The sequence below is a fragment of the Tenrec ecaudatus genome, chromosome 4 (assembly GCF_050624435.1).
Source record: "Tenrec ecaudatus isolate mTenEca1 chromosome 4, mTenEca1.hap1, whole genome shotgun sequence".
Taxonomy (NCBI): Eukaryota; Metazoa; Chordata; class Mammalia; order Afrosoricida; family Tenrecidae; genus Tenrec; species Tenrec ecaudatus.
Window position 1 is genome coordinate 136215453 of NC_134533.1, and position 17679 is coordinate 136233131.

Consider the following 17679-nt stretch of genomic DNA (forward strand, 5'->3'; position numbering starts at 1 on the left):
AATGTGCAACAGAACTACACATTGCTCGGTCCTATGCCATTCTCACAATTTTCATATTTCAGCCCATGGTTGCATCCACTGTGTCAATCCATCTTGTGGAGGATCTTCATCTTTTTCTATGCACGTTTACTTTGCCAAGCATTATGTGCTAGTCCAAGAACTGATCTCTTCTGATAACATGCCCAGAGTAGGTGAGATGAGGTTCTCACCATTCTTTAAGACCATTCTGGTTGTACTTCTTCCAAGACAGATTGGTTTGTTCTTCTAGCAGCTCATGATACTTTCAGTATACCTTGCCAGCACCTCATCAGTATTTTTTTACTGTCCCTCTTCCACGTGCATATGAGATGATTGAAAATGCCATAGCGTGGGTTGGACAAACTTAATTTTGTGCAGATTTGCCCAATGTCACATGTCCTTTGATTTCTTGACTGCTGCTTCTATGAGCATTGAATGTGGAGCTGAGGAAAATGAAATCCTTTACAATTTCAATCTTTTCCCAGTTCATCATGATGCTGTCTATCCATCCAGTTGTGAGAAACCTGATTCCCTTTACATTGAGTTGTAATCCCTATTGAAGACTGCAGCCCTTGATTTTCATCAGCAAGTCCTTCCAGTCAGCATGGTTGTGTCATTTGCATATCAACATTGTTCATGAGCCTTCCTCCAATCCTGATACTGTGCTCTTCTTCAGATTATTTAGGGTAAAAGGATACATCCTGACACGTATCTTTCATGGTTTTAAATGTTAATATCACACTTATTATTACAAATATCTAACCCAGAATGAGCTACTTAACCTCCTTAAACCTAAGTTTCCCCATGTGTAAAACCAAAAAACACCCCAACATCCCCCCCCCAAAAAAAACACCAACAGAACCACTGCCATTGAGTCCGTTCTGAGTCATAGAAGCCCTATATATAGTTTCTGAGGTTGTAAATCTTCACAGGAGCAGACCACCTTATCTTTACCCCATGACACAGCTGAGGGGCTAGGCCACTTACCTCCTGGCTAGCAGCCCAATAGTTCTCAGATTGAATAACTATGGTGAGCAGATGCAACTTATGCACACCTCTCCTGTACTTAACCCATGGAGTATCCCCATGTTCTTATTGAGTGACTGCCTCTTGGTCTCTGTACAGGTTCTGCCTGAGCAAAAGGAAATGTTCTGCAGTTCCCATTCTTATCTAAGTTATAATCCATAATCCATAATCCCGTACGATCCACACGTTGAATCGCTTACGGAGTCAGTATTCTCTTCTTTCCATCAAGATCCATCTGATGTCAACAATGATAGCCGCTGTGCCATATCTACTTCATAATCCAATTTGAGTTTCTGAGTCCCATGCCAGTGTCATGCTACAACCATTGTTGAATGATTTTCAGCAACAGTTTTCTTACCTGCAATATTGATGATATTATTTGATAATTTCAGCATGTTCTTTTTAAAAATGTGTACAAATAGCCAAGTAGCTGGCTTCCAAAAATATTGACATAGGTAAGTGAGTATTTCCAGTAGTTGAAGCATTTCAATTAGTATTTTGTCAATTCCTAGGACCTTGTTTTTTGTGATTCAGTACCACAGATTCTTGATCTTATGCTACCTCTTGAAATGCTTGATTGTTGATCAGTTTTTTTGATACAGTGACTGTGCATTCATTCCAGAGTCTTGGGATGCTCCCTGCATAATTCAATGTTTTGTCCAAAGAATCTTTTAATATTGCACCTTGAGACTTGAATTTTTTCTTCCATTCTATTAACTTGAGATATGCTGAACATATTCTTTCATTTTGTTTTTCTAACTCCAGGTCTTTGCACGTTTCTTTATAATACTTTATTTTGCCTTCTTGGGCTGCCTTTTAGAATTGTTTGTCCAAGTCTTCACTTTATTTCTTCCATTTGTTTTCATTAGTCTACAATCAAGATCAAGGTTCACCTTTCTCTGATATCTACTTTGATCATTTCTTTCTTTACTGTCTTTTTAATGACTTTTTACTTTCTTCATGTGTTATGTTCCCGATGTCACCCATTACTATCATTAGCATTTGATAATTCAAATGTACTCTATTTTTCAAATTAATGGAAAAATCACTAGTGAAGAAATAATTTAAGAATTCTACCAACTTATTCCATCTGAAATTGATCAAACACACAGGTAAATGCATTGATAATTATTTTGCAAGACCAAGAACTTCTTAATTGCAAATATCTATTTTCAGCAATGTGAATGGTGACTATAACCACAGATTCTGACCTATGGAATAAATAGGAATTAAATAAACTACCTATGAGGGAAGAGATGAGAGACATGTTTGCTAACAGCAGTCAAAACAAGGCCAAGGAATGAGTATGGAACTGACCATCAATTGCTCATATGTAAGTTCAGGATGAAGGTGAAGAGAATCAATTCCACAAAATCCAAAATACAACCTTAGTCTATGTCTATCCTAACTGAACTTTGAGAACATTTGGCACCTTAAAGGTTACACCAAAAAGTCCAGGTTTTTAAAAGATGGAAAATCTTGTTGGAAAAGGATAAAGAAACTTGTCTTCCATCAACACATGCATAGCACGAGTTTCTACTTTTGTGTTTTCTTTGGGTGGGGGAGTCATTGGCTTGCTTAAGTGTGTGGGCATGATAGGGATTTATAAGAAGGAACCTCCTCAAGCCACCCTTTGCTATTTCTATAAACCCACTACCATCAAGGTTCCAACTCATCATAACTCAATGTAGATGTCCTGAGATCATAAATCTTTACTGGAGTAGATAAGATCATCTTTTTCTTTTGGAGTTCCTATTGAATTTGAACTACCAACCTTTACTTAGCAATCCAAGATCAAACCCATAGAGCTGCACATGACTCTTGCTATTTCTACTAGTTGACTAGAAAGATACTTACCTTTCAAGTTTCTTTATTGGAATAAAATATGAACAGTCACAAATATCTTCCCTGACAACTCCAGAAATTTGAACCTGTGATACATATGAAAATATTCTTTGGAAATTCTGAAGCTTAACAACTATTCACCAAGATTATTATTAAGAAGCATCTGGCTGCTCTAGAACCTGGATTGTATATAATGGGGAGACCCATTTTGTTAGAGAAAGTGGTGAGTGGCTTAGACAAAACTCAGAGCAACTCGGTTTTCCTCTTACTGCGTTCTACAGTGGTGAGTTCAGTAGTGCCTTTGAGTGAGGAATTATTGACTAATGGCAGTTCACCTTGAGTACATTTCCTGATGAATTGAATGTAAGCAAATTTGAGAACACCAGGAGCAAATGTTTGTAATTTAAACAGAATTCATTTTAATTAAAGTTTGTTTGCAAATTTCTTAATAGTAGAATAAAAAATATTTATTTACATGCCAGCTTGATCATCATAGTTAGAGATTGACTCAGTGGTATACAAAAATGAAACCTGAGATATTCTGTGAAGAAAGTTTCCATTTAGGAATAAAGAAAAAAGTTTATAACCAAATAAAACAACAAAACAAAACAGCATTAATCCTGGGGAGAAAAATATCGAGAAAATATTATAATGTTTTAGTTGTTCCTTCCAGTTTATTTTTATGATCTTTTTGTGAGTACTTCCCAGTTAATATAAATTTAAATGCCTTTCTTGAAGAAGTAGATGAAAGTCAGTAGATTGTGTCTAACTGTCCTAAGCCAAATAAAAGTGATGCTGAGGAATTCCTGTGAATTTAATTACTGTTACTTAGCCAAAGTATATTCAACTGCTGTACTGGTGATCCACATTAACCATAGGATATGATAAAATTTCATTGTTATATGCTAGCAGCAGAAAAACAGTCAGAATTAGTGAAGAAATGTATTTTATAAAATAGATACAATCTTTTTATTTAGTTTCTAGTAAATAGCTTAGGCTAAAACTGGCATCTAATAAATCTTCAGAAAACATGGTTTAATGACCAGATGAAGCTGTTGAATGATCATCTGAATGATTTCCATGAACTTTCAGAATTCATAGCACAGATTTTCCTTATGCAGCTTAAATATTAACTTGCCCCACCCCCACCCCACCCATAGAAGTAAAATAAATTTTGCTTAAATGCTGTAGATAAACTGTTGTGTCCAATTATTTTCTTTGATGCAGAGTGAGGAGGAAGCAGATTTGAGGATATTCATATTGAATTTTAAAGTGACTAGTTTGAAACTTATTTTTTAATATATTTTTGTTTGGGGATAAAATATCTTGTTCTCCCTCCTGCACAATTTTTTTTAACCAACAAATCAAGTAAAATCATCCCTGGGTGGTTAACTAGAAGCAGACTCAGGCAATGCAGTCTTAATAATCAAGTCCGTGTGTCTGTCCGTGTGTCTGGCCTTTGAAAACTGTCTGCAGGAGATCTTCGCATGTGAAACAAAATGGAATTCACTCACAGATTTTCATTACAGGCCCCAAGAAAGAAATTCTTATGAAGTCTCTTCACTTGGACATACGCAGTTACATGACATAAATAGACAAAAGAGTGCTAATCGGTGTGGCTACAGTGCCCTGAAAGGAACCTTTTTAAAAATGCAAACAATCATCTACAATCTAAAAGAAGTGACTCTATCAGCTTGTCAAAGCTTTTATATGTTGATAACAATGAGTGTTGGCAATAATCTGAGGAGTAGGGCACCCTGTGCTCCAGTAGTAGAAAGGCAAACTGCTTCATTCTTTCGAAGGGCACATTGGTAGGATATTTAAAAAGGAAAATTCGTGCATGCCCTTTGACAGAAGGCGCCCGTGTGTAGAGGGTTGTATTAGGACTAATCACTAAAAGAGCTAAGTTTTGCAATGGTATACAGTACTGCGCTGTTCATAAGAAGGAGACTATAGAAACAGCCCAATGTCTAAGGAAATAAAATTTGATAGGAGGACATACCGTACAATGTGCTGCCATTAAAAGATTCAAATGTATAGCCATGGAAAAAGGATTATGAATATTCTTGAATTACTTAAAGCAATGTAAATATTATGGTCAGATTTATGTATCATTACCTGTTCCCAAATACCTCTCTTTAAAATGTTAACCAAAAAAAGGTGACACCTTAGGGCTAAGGTGGGTCTCAGCTGGACAATGCAGAAGGAAGACCTCAGAAAAATTACTGAATTTGAACTACAGCCTTGGTGAAGAATATTGATACACCATGGAATGCCAGGAGAATGAACACAATGGTCTTGGAAGATATATAGCCAGAGTGCTCTTTACAAGCTCCTGCTTGTATTTAAATTATTGGTTCATCTGGAAATTATTTCATTGCAAAGAATAAGTTAGGAAAACACCTTTAGTTTTCGTTTTATTCCCTCCCCTCAAATTGTTCTGCAATATGTTCTAAACAATCTAGCTTGCCCCAATGATATGAACTGCTGTTTCTCTCTAAATTAATGCATCTTTGTAATGTAATGCAAAGGAGGGGAAAAGAGTGGGAATTGATTACACGACACTAAATTTCACCAAGGGGTTGGGGAATGGCAAAGAATGTAAGAAGTGTTATCTGTGAGACATCAGAGCAACTCTTCTTTAAAAGAAATTATTAAATCTGGGTAAAATCCAGAATAAGTAGGTAGTTGAAGAGATATACTAGCAAGCAAGATATTCAGGATTTTAAGGCCAAGATATTGAATTTTAAAATTAATTAAATTATGTTGGCGGCCTTGTTTTTTATCTTCAATGAAGCTTGGACTTCTTCCTTCAGTACCATTGGTTCTTACCCATATGATACTTCATCAAGTGATTCAATACTCAACCAATTATTTTTAGTTCAACGACTCTATATCCTTCAATCTTTTTATGCTTCCTGCATCATTCAATATTTTTCCCATAGAAGCTTTAAATATTCCAACTTGATGATTGCGTTTTTTTTCATTCTCATGCTTTCAATATGCTAAGCATATTCCACCTTCTTGGCTTCCTCGCTCCAGGCCTTAGCACATTTCATTATAATAGTTCATCTTCTCAAACTGCCCTTTTCAACAAGCTGTTCAAGCCCTGGAAGCATGCATTCACCCATTCCGAGACAGCGAGCTGGCCAACTGACTCAAAGTGATCCATATCTGCACCCAGGCCAAAGAAAGTTGACCCAGCACAATGAGAAAATGGTCAAAGTATATTATTAATATAGCATACAAATAAAATGTTACTGAAACTCATTCAGCAAAGTGTTCAATGTCAACAGGGAGCTGGCAGAAATTCAAGTTGTATTCAAATGTGGGCTTGTCATGAGGGTGATCATGGCTGATTTCAGATGGATCTTGGCTGAAAGCAGAGACAACCAGAAAGATGTTTACTTGTGTCTTATCAACAATCTAAGGCATTTGACTGTATGGATCATAAAAACAGTGGATAGCTCTGAGAAGAATGGAAATTCTAGAACATGTCATTGTGCTCACACAGAAATTGTGTGGCTCATGTGGCAGTTGTAGAAACACCACACGGGGACACTGCATGGTTTACAATCAGGAAAAGTAGGTGTCAGGGTTGTATCCTTTCGCCATACATTTGCCCTGTTTGCTGACCCAATAAACTGAAAATCCAGACTAGGAAAATTGGAAGTTGTCAAAAATGAAATGAGATGTAAAGATAGACATCCTAGACATTAGTGAGTTGAGGTGGACTGTTATTGATATTGTGAATTGGGCGATTATATAGTCTGCTATGCCAGGAATGATGAATTGAAGAGGAACAGCATCACATTTATTAACAAAAAGAGGATTTCAAGATGTATCTTGTAGTACAACACTTTCAGTGATAGGACAATATCCTACACCTAAATGAAGACCAGTTACTATTCAAACTTATATACCAATATCTCTTTATTCCAATGATGAAGAAATTGAAGATTTTACCAAATTCTTCAGCCTGAAATGGATAAAATATGTAACCAATATGCATTGATAATTACCAGTGATTAGTTGAATGTGAAAGTTAAAACTTAAGAAGAATAAGGAGTTGGAATATATGGCCTGGGTGATAGAAATAACATCATAGATCACATAATAGAATTTTGTAAGACTAATAACTTTCTCATTGCAAATACCTTTTTTTTCAACAACACAAATAGAGACTATACATGTAGTCCTCACTAGATGGAATATGAAAGAAACTAATCAACTCCTCTTTGAAGAGTGTTGAAGGAGAAACTCAACATCATGAATCAGAACAAGGTCAGGGTCCAACAGCAGAACAGACAATAAATTATCCATATGCAATTTCAACCTAAACCAAAATTCCGAAAACCAAACTCACTGCCTATTTGATTCTGACTAGCAGTGTCCCTATGTGCGATTTCTGAGACTGCAAATCTTTATGGGAGCAGATAGTCTTTCTCCCAAAGAGCAACTGGTGAGTTTCAGCCACCAGCCTTCTAGTCAGCAGTCTGATATTTACCCAACAATAAGTCTTGGGGACTCCCAAGATCTTGAGTGTATCTCATCTAAATTTAGAGACCATTTCAAGAATAAATTAGATGCATTGAACACTAATGATGAGCTGGCTCATTCCCAGGACATCACACATGAGAGGGTATAGCTCAGGGGTAGAGCAATTGACTGTAGGACATCACACATGAGAACAACCACCACAACAAAACTCACTGCCATCGACTCAGTGCAGACTCATAACAACCCTAAAATACAGGATAGAACTGCCCCCTGTGAGTTTCCAAGAGTCTAATTCTTTTTTTTCTCAAAAAGTATTTTATTATAAAACAAAACAAAACAAAACCAAGCACACATAAAAGCAGAAAGGGCACTACAGAAGACCCTCATTCAGCCACCACCAAGATCTGCCAATTAGTAACGGACTCTAATTCTTTATAGTAGAAAACCCCGTCTTTCTCCTTGAGAGTGGCTGGTGGGTTTGAATTACTAACCTTATGGATCACAGCCCAACTCATAACAGCTATGCCACTGGGGTTCATTTGAAGAAAGAAAAGGACATTAAAATTACAGGGAAGGAAAATGAAAATGTGGGTCAGAAATTTGTTCTTCAATGTAGAATAGTTGAAGTGAATGAAAGAAATGATGAAATAAAATAGTTGAACAGAGATTTGCTCTGTAAACTTTCCTTCAACTCACAGTTAAAAAAATCAACCAAATAAATAAGTTTTAAAAGAAGAAGGAAGAGGGAGAAAAGGAAAAGGGGACTAGAGAATAAAATGTCCCGTCCCGCGGGGCATCGACAATGTGGATACCTGAAAGAGGGACTGGGAATGAAGATGGGCAAGGGCGCGAGAAATGGAGGCAAGACAGGAATCTGATCAAGCCTCATTTATTGAGTTGAGAGCAGAGGTTTAAATAGCCAGTGAAGGGCGGGCACCATTAAGTCACATGTAAAATAAGGTACAGCTGAGGTAGCCAATAGTCGTGCATCTCCAAATAAGGAAGAAATGGCAGGCAACTGATCAAACAGGTAAGTATACTAATGAAGCATACCTGGTGCCTGGGGGGAGATGCCACCAGTCATGTATTGACCAATGAACATAGCAGCTGCTAGTGAAAGAGCACCAATCCTAGCAAGAGTCAAGGCAGCAACCCTCTGGCGGGAATTGAGACAAAGGGCAGTAAAATCACAGGGCACTTTGTATGGCAGGAAACAGAGTAAATTCAAAAAGGTCGTACATGCTTAAATCCAGGGTGGGGAGACACGCAGTCCCCTACAATAAATGAAGGGAAATACAAAGGAAGGAAGGAAGGAAGGAAGGGCCACATCATTACAGCACTAAAAATAATTGATTTGTATTTAAGTACTTCAAGATAAAGCATATGATCCAGAAATTATGGTATTAATGAAAGAACCCCAAACTGCATTTAAGGCATTAGAAGGAACCAGGAATTCATGGAATACAAGTTGATGTTTCAGTAGAAGGATGCAATGCTATAAGCATTGTCTATGCTGATATATTTGGAAGATTGAAAGAGATCAACAGACATTGTGCCAAACTTTTTTTAAAAAGTGAATCAACATAAATTGTCGAACAAATCATTACAAATTATATAAAAGCAAACTTTTGCTAAAGGTGATCTTAAAGTGATTGTAACAGTACCCACGTAAGGAACTGCTGGAAATTCACGCCGTATTCAGAAGAGGACACACAATGAGAGAGACCATCGTTGGTGTCAGAGGGAGCCTGGCTGAAAGTAAAGACTACCACAGAGATGGTGATCTATGTGGATCGTAACAAATGATGGAGCATATTGAGGGGAATAGAAATTCCAGAACCCTTAATTGTGCTCAAGGGGACCTGAACATGGTCAAAGAGGAAGTCTTTCAAAAAGAACAAGGGTATATTGCCTGGCTTAAAATTGTCAAGGTTTTATTTATCTATTTATTTATTTATTTAGCTTTTCTTCTTCTTTTTTAAATACTTTTATTGGGGGCTTTTACATCTCTTATCACAATCCATAAATTCCTCCAATGTGTCAAGCACATTTGCACATATGCTGCCATCATCATTTTCAAAGCAGTCTCTTCCCTCTTGAGGCCTGATATCAGCTCCCTCTTTCTTCCCCTTTCCTCCCCAAACTGTCCTCCCTCATGAACACTTGATAAGTTATAGATTATTTTTTCCATATCTTATATTGTCCTCCATCGCCCCTCGCCCAAGTTTCCATTATTCATCCCCCTGAGAGTGAGTTCGGGGTTGATAAGTTTTTATTTTTTGTAATATTATTCAATCAGCACACTGAGCAAATAAGTCGAGAATTGTGCTGTATAGAGAAGAATTTGACATCAGGATCGGAGGAAGGCTTATTAATAACCCGTGATGTGCAGATCTCTCTCACATGAGAAGGACTTCTTGCTGATGAAGATCAAGAATTGCAGCTTTCAGTGTGGATTGCACCTTAACAAAAATTCTCACAACTAGATCAGTACCTTCATGATAAACAGAGAAAATATGAACTTGCCAAGAATTTAATTTCACTAGAATCCACAAACAGACCCCTGGAAGCATTAGTCAAGAGATCAAAAGGCATTTTGCAGCATTTGCTAAATCTGCTGTAAAAGACCTCTTTTTAAAGCATTAAAACACAACAACATTTACTTGAGGACTGTAAGTTGTGCCTGACCCAAACCGGGGTATTTTCAAAAGCCTCATGTGCATTTAAAAACTAGACAATGAATTGACTTGATTCTTTTAAAAAAATTATTAGGGGCTCTTACAGATATTATAACAATCCATAAATCAAATATATCATGAGAACTTGTACATATGCTGCCATCATCATTTTCAAAACATTATCCTTCTACTTGAGCCCTTTGATACCAGCTCCTCTTTTTTCCCTCCCTCCCCCACCCTCTCACCCTCATGAATCCTTAATAGATTATATATTGTTATTATTTTTCCATATCTCACATCATCTGCTGTGTCCCTTCACCCACATTTCTGTTATTCATTGCCCTCAGGGGGTGGGGGTGTATTATATATCCATCATTACTACCAGTTCCCTCTTCTTCTCTTTCCCCACCCACCCTCCCCATCCCCTTATGGTATCACTACTCCCATTACAGTTTCTGAGGAGATTATCTGTTCTGGATTCCATGTGTTGAAGCTCTTATTTGTACCAATGTACATATTCCAGTCTAGCCGGATTTGTGAATTAGAACTTGAGTCATGATAGTGGGGGGAGGAAGCATCAAAGAACTAGAAGAGTGTTGTGCATTTCATCGGTGCTATACTGCACCCTGGTTGAATCCTCCCTTCAGCGTGATCCTTCTGTGAGGGAATGTGCAATTGTCTGTAGATGAGCTTTGGGATTCCACTCTGACCCCTCTCCTTCACAGTGATATAATTCTTCGTTTTTGATCGTCTGATACCTGATCTCATTAACACCACATGATCACACAGGCTGGTGTGCTTCTTCCATGTGAGCTTTGCTGCTCCCTGCTATATGGTCTCTTAAGGCTTTCAAGACCCCAGGTGCTATATCTTTTAATAGCGAGGCACCATCAGCTTTCTTCACCACATTTGCTTACGCACCCATTTTGCCTTCAGCAATCGTGTCAAAAAGGCGAGTGTCACACTATGTCAGGGTAGTGGAACAAAGTGTTCTAATGTTGAGGGAAGACTTCAGTAGAGGCCCAAAGTCCATCTGCTACCTTAATACTTTAACATATAAATATGTGCACATAGACCAATACTCTGATCATTATGTATTAGATATTTAGATTTTTACCTTCTAGTTCTTTCCTCTATTTCCTTTTACTTTCCTCCTGCCCCACTATCATGTTCACCTTTCATTCAGTTCCGAAAAATTCCTCTCGGCTACATTAAAATTGATCAACTTACTACCATAGAGTCAATGAATTATCAAAGCCAAAAAATAATTGACACCTTTGAATTATAGTAATAGTGAAGAAAAGTGAATATGCCATGGACTGCCATAGGGCTGGAATTCTTCATCTCACAAACGTTGGACATGCTACCAGTGCCTAGAAACTAGTCCCTGGAGAAGGGCAGCTCATGCTTGGCAGAATATCAATGAAAGAGAGGGCGACTTTCAATGAGATGGAGTGTCATGGTGGCAGCAAACATAGCAATGATTGTGAGGGTGGTGCAGGGATGAGCCATGTTTTGGTCTCTATACACGTCACTGTGAGGCAGAAAGGATTTTAGAGTATTTAACAGTAACGATATCCTCTAAGTATAGAGAATTCAAGCTATGGGCTGGAAGTGAGGAAGGAAATGGAACCCCAGAGGGAAATTGTGGTATGGCTACAAAGAAGCTAAGCATCTCCCAGGAAGCAGACATGTCCCTTCTATGGTGAAGTATTCTTGGGATGAGAATGGGAGCAATGACTTTAGACTTGTCTGTTTCTTTAATGCTGAAAATTAGATGATCAAAGCACTCCTTTTGAAAAAGTAAAGATATAATGAGATAAAGTATTCCTCAACCCATATGTCTCCCACCCCGCCCGCCTGTTTTCACACTTCCTTTGTTTATTTAAGTGGCAGTGTTTGTTCTGATGAGCTGGCCTAGAAAATAAACCAAGTGCTCAGGATAATTGACGATCACTGTCACAGCAGGAAGACCATCTTATACTGAAAGAGCTATATCTTTTTTAATACTTTCTTTCCAGTGCTAGGTTAATGTTTCTGACAAGATTCTGCTTTTCTTAGTGTCAAGTGTCAGTGAACTGGTATTGGACATTGTTTGTGGGGTTGTAAATACATTACATGAAAAAAAAATAATAACGAGTTTTTAAAAAGTCAAAAGGAATGCCTCTAGAGATCTTTCCCTAACATGGAGCTTTATGGAAGGCCCGGGAATGGAATTTCAGAAACTTCAAATAAAAAATCTGAGATGTAAATTGAAGTATCTTCCATATCTGCCTTTATTGTAGACTCTGGACGATTTCCCCTTATATTTTTAATCTGGAGGATGGAGAGTGCTTTCTTTTTTTATGTTCAACTTAAATTGGTTAGTTAATGACCTAAGAATAGCTCTTGGGAGCCTCCCTCACCAAAGCATGTTATTACTCCGTTCTTCTCCCTTAATTTGATGTGTCTATTGTGTTCTTGCTGCATAAACTGATCCCAGGGATTAATCATTTTCTTTTTACCAGCTAGAAATTACAGACATCTAATGGATAAATACTTACATCAGTCAATATAATGAGTTTCATTGTCTAGGCTTTAAAATATACTGATTATTCAATGTTGAAATAAAATCTATATTCATCCTCATTCAACATTTTCCAGTTTTCTAAGTTTCTCCTTTCTGTCTGCTTGAAGAAAATAATTTAGTAAAAGTTTTGTTTTTTTCCGGTTCTTCCAAGTTGGGGCCTTAAGTGCATCTATTGGTTGATATGCAAAAAGGGCTAAACAGACTTTGATTTTTTAACGGCAGTATAACTTGAGCAAATTACATAACTTCATTTTTGTTTTGTTTTCTTTAAGCAGGGAATAATTTGTCAACTTAATCAGAATTGTTCTATGAAGGAATCATGTTGGTTAATTCAATTTCATAGAATTGTTCTATGAAAGACTCATGTTGGTTACCCGGGGCATTTCTCTGGCAGCCTTGCAGTTAGAAATAATGGGGTGTTGACTGGCCGTGTTATCTGGTCAAGGTGAAGAACCGAGGCAGAGTCAGCTGACTTGACAGAAGAGGCAGGGCCCCGCAGTCCTCCACAGGCTCAGCCCAAGTCTGTAGACATGAGCTTCCCAAGTAAAGGGGGCCCATTCGGTCATGCAAATTGCTAAAGAAAATTCAGTGAACTTAAATCTGAGTCATAATTAATGGGCTTGGTTTCTGTTTTGTTTTCAGTTGTTTGAATTCATGAACTTTTTGGCTGAGAATGTCATCTTTTGTTACATGGGCCTGGCGCTGTTCACGTTCCAGAATCACATCTTTAATGCCCTGTTTATACTTGGAGCCTTTGTATCCTTTGAAATACAGCATGTGGGGTGATTGTGGGAAGGAACACACGACTAACTTTTTCTTATTATTCTGTTAAATTGTGAAAGTAATTTCCTCAGGTTTGCGGCAAGGCTCAAATTCAACATTGGTAAGTAATTTCTAGTCTGAGCAGAAAAGCATCCTATTGAATTGGAGGCTTTATTAAAATGCTTATAGTTTCAGAAGAGACATTGACAAAATACTGAGGGGAATAAAAGGGGAAAAAATCAAAAGAGAACAGCATCTTTCCAGTATTTTAAAGATGTCCAATTAAGATTATGAATCATTTTTGTGAGAGAAAAATATGTGATCCAGTCAACCTTGAGAAATGGATTTAATATGCACCAGAGAAGGTCTCCCCTGGCCTCCTGAATTAGTCCGTTTGGGAAATGTTCTCACTGCAAGATGGTACAGTTTTTGGGGGTGTTTTTTCCCCAAGGAACCTTCGGAACTAAGATAGAAAGAATAAAGATGAAGTGAAGCCAGTGTGACAGGTATGCTTCCCAATCATTATGGGATCTAAGTTTATCTTTCTGGAAGAAGCTGGGCAGACGGAATCCTGGGTCGCTTTGAATGAAGAGGACGTCGCTAGCTCCAGCGTTGACAGATGACATCACGGTTCCAGTGGGCATGGGTGTCTGTCTGAAGAATATTGAGCCATGGGGATACCCCCAAGGACATTCCACAGCTGTTGTGTTTCTTCCTGCTTGAAAAATGGACAGACCGCCCCTCATGAGATCACAAGCAAAAAATTGGGACAGTCTGTAGAGCCCCAAATCTCTAAGATCTTTTCCAACTAAGCACTTCTATTGCCTCTTAGTCTCTTTTTAAGGAACATTGAGCTACACTTCCAAGTTTCATCTTCAACCTGGGTCTCAAAAAGAAGCCCCCCCTCCAACACACACAAAAACAAAACTGGCCCTATCCCATATGAAGACAAACTGGAATAAATAGACCATAAGATGTCACCAATGACAGCCCCCCAAAAGGAGAGATTAAAACTATCTATATTTTTGTAGACCTTTATCTGTAAAACATGGGTTTTAGTAAAATATCTCTGAAAGCAGTAGTTGCATTTACATTTAGACAGGCAGTTCCTCTCAAAATTGAATCCACTAAAAGAAACAAAAACATAAGCAAAGCCTGATAGAGAAGGAGAGCATAAACTGATGGGAAAGAAGATGGTAATCATGAGCAGACGCACATGGATCTTCTAAAGTGCTGCTTGAGAAGATAATGCCACATCATCTGAACAGTCCCTGCCTTGCATTTTATAGCAGAACTGAGGATTGAGGTGCTCGCCGGCAATATAAATGTGATGAGAACGTGTATGGTGCTTGAAATGTCATGGGGTTAACAATTTTAAACCAAGCATATATTTGAAGAGAGACAACAGTTCTCCATTATTTCTGAATTGGGGGAGTAAATTGGGCATATATGTATTGACACGTGTATTCCTGCTTTCTGGGTCGTCACAGAGAGAGATTTTAAGTGTAAGTACTCTCACTTCATCGCAGCAGCATTTTCCTCAATGTTTTCCTGTGCTTACTCACAGCTAGCGATTTTTGTTGCCAGAGCGTGCAACATCTACCCCCTCTCCTTCCTTCTGAACCTGGGCCGCAAACAAAAGATCCCGTGGAACTTTCAGCACATGATGATGTTTTCAGGTAGGTGAGCGAAACTGCATGCTAGCGGTGATGGCTTTTTGCACATTTTCACAGAACCCATGACCCGTGAGGAACTTCAAGATCTAGGAGAAATAGAACTTCTCTTCTCCTCCTTGGACCCAGCACCATGCTGATGCGCCCTAAGGTTCCAAGGAGCAGCAAGACTGCTCTTTTCAGACAGAAAGTGAAACTCAGGGGAACCATGTTGGGATGAGCGAGAGGTGTCGTTTCTGACTGGACTGGACAGTGGGCCTCCCACTGACCTATTTCAGAGCAATCTTCACATCAGGGGATTTCAATGATTGTTCACAAATCAAATGTTCAGGGTGAGCAGCAAGTAAATGGTTCCACTCCCACCTCCCGTGACAGTCCCTCCTCCATTGCATCCCCACTCTGTCCCCTGCAAAGCTCCTGCAGCATCTCCTGATTACCCAGAGGCCAATCAGACTCCACTATGAGTGGCGGGGGGCGGGGGGATTGATTGAGTGTTCACCAGGAGCAAGACTAATTCCAGGCCCTGGTGGATGAAAGTGACAAGGTCTCTGCTCTCATGAAGCTTAAGGACTAGTTTCTGAAACCCTACCCGGAGGCTTCTTTCCAGAAGAAAAGAAAACAGATGAACTGGCTGACTCTGAACTTCTCTGGAGACTGCACTTTCTTTCTGCCTCATCAATTTCTCTACCATCAGTCTTTCCTTGTTCAGAGACCTTTCCCCTCACGTGGCTTCTCTATGTATATACACTTACTCACAAGACCCTCAGAGGCAGTTTATTGGAAGGTACATGAGAATGAAAAGCTGCTAGCAGAATAAGACAAACAAATATACTTGGGCCCAAAGGGGCATGTGGACAAAGCAATAGAAGCAGCATCTAGTTGATAACTCCACCAAAATGAGCTCCAGTAACCATGGACACGGCGATCATGACAATGGCCCACGGCCGGCCCATGTTTTGTTCTGTTACACGTAAGGTCCCCATGAGTCAGATCCAACTGGATGACAACTAACTGCAATAACATACATTAGTCCTCTGAAGCAGATAGTGCCCCGGTGTGTAGGTGAGAAAACTGTGGTTCATATAACAGTATCCCTGAACGCAAATCGGTGCCTGGTCAACATGGTGAAACAAAGTCAATCTCAGCTTATGAATGAATCATTTGATCAAATACAAAATCAAGCCAAATTAAACCCACTGCCATCAAATTCACTCCGATTTATAGCAACCCTGCCGGACAGAGTGAACTGCTCCTTATGGGGTCTGAGACTGTAAACTTTCCTGCAATCAGATAGCGTCATCTCTCTCTCCGGGAGTAGCTCGTGGGTTTGAACCGCCATTCTGGAGGATAGCAGTTTAATTCTTAACCCAATACACCACCAGGGCTCCTTAAGCACACACAAATAGAGATCTGAACTTGATCTCTGACTAATTTTGAGAGGCTGGGCCCTCTGAAAGTGCTTCCCTGTGTTTTGAGGCATGCCCTGGCGAGAGAGAGCAAGCAACCGGATGGGAGCTTGACTGAGCTGCGGACTGCAGCTTCGAACAGCTAACACTCTAGCAGTGAGCTGACTTCTGCTGAGAATGATAGAAACAAATGCGCTCATTAGAGCAAGGAAGCCGGCACCACGGTTCATGCTCACAAAGCAGTGCTTGGAGTTGGAAAGCACCTCCTTATTCCCCATAAAAAATCTTCGACAGCTTTGCTCAGGAGACCACTACCTGATTTTCAAAGCTTACATATTATCGTTTCAACCATGCTTTTCTTCACAAAGAATGCTGTGAGAGGCTCCTAAAGTTTTAGAGACTCGTGTTGAGATGAGAACTTTCTGCCTAAATTATTTCCTGGTCTGATGACTTCTCCGGGGCTTGGGACTTTTTGTGTTTGCTTAGCTACTGAATCGGGATGCATTCCAAACTGATCGACACCAACCATCGGGTGAGTTGCAGTCAGACAATATAAGGACATTCCAAAGGTGGTGTTGATAGTCTAAGCAGGTCAGTCTCAAGCACTCAAGTCAAATAAAGTTGGTGTTCTAAATAAAGTGGTAACACATCTATACCACTTATGTAATATTGACTATGGCTATTTTTACACTACAATGGAACACTTCAGTAGTTGCAACTGAAACTATATGGCCTGGTCACCCAAAAATGTTTATTCTCTGGTCCTGTTCTAAAGCATCTAAAAGGCAAAAAAGGGTATATAATTTTATTGCATTAATGGGTCTGAAATGATCAGTTTCATTCATGAGAATGCCAATGGCTATCGACATCATTGACCAGAGCAGCACAGCAAAGCTTCTGGGAAGGTGCACAGGTGTGACTGCGATGTTCAGGTAATGGTGTCCATTGTTTTCTGCACTGAGTCACCACGTCGTCATTCAGGACCTGATTCCCTTACTGCCGGCATTTCAGCTGTTTAGCATCTTGGGTTACAGTCATATTGGTTCAAAGTGGACTTCATTTCGTGGATTTGACTGGGTCTTCTATTTTGCAGACTTTTCCCGCTGAAATGATTTTGAACAACAACGGGATTGGGTTTGCTCCTTTGTAGTTCATGGCATTTTCATAAAAATTTAATAATATTCCTAATGCTCCATGGTATG

The 17679-nt window shown here is 39.0% G+C and overlaps 1 protein-coding gene across 1 annotated transcript in view; it reads left to right on the forward strand.

Moving 5' to 3' along the window:
* The window catches only part of SLC9A9 (solute carrier family 9 member A9), an 826675-nt gene that overhangs the window by 487594 nt on the left and 321402 nt on the right, over positions 1-17679 (forward strand). Inside the window, exons 10-11 of the mRNA XM_075546794.1 lie at positions 13279-13392; positions 14966-15077. Coding sequence (XP_075402909.1) covers positions 13279-13392; positions 14966-15077 — 226 coding nt within the window. The remainder of the gene's footprint in view (positions 1-13278; positions 13393-14965; positions 15078-17679) is intronic.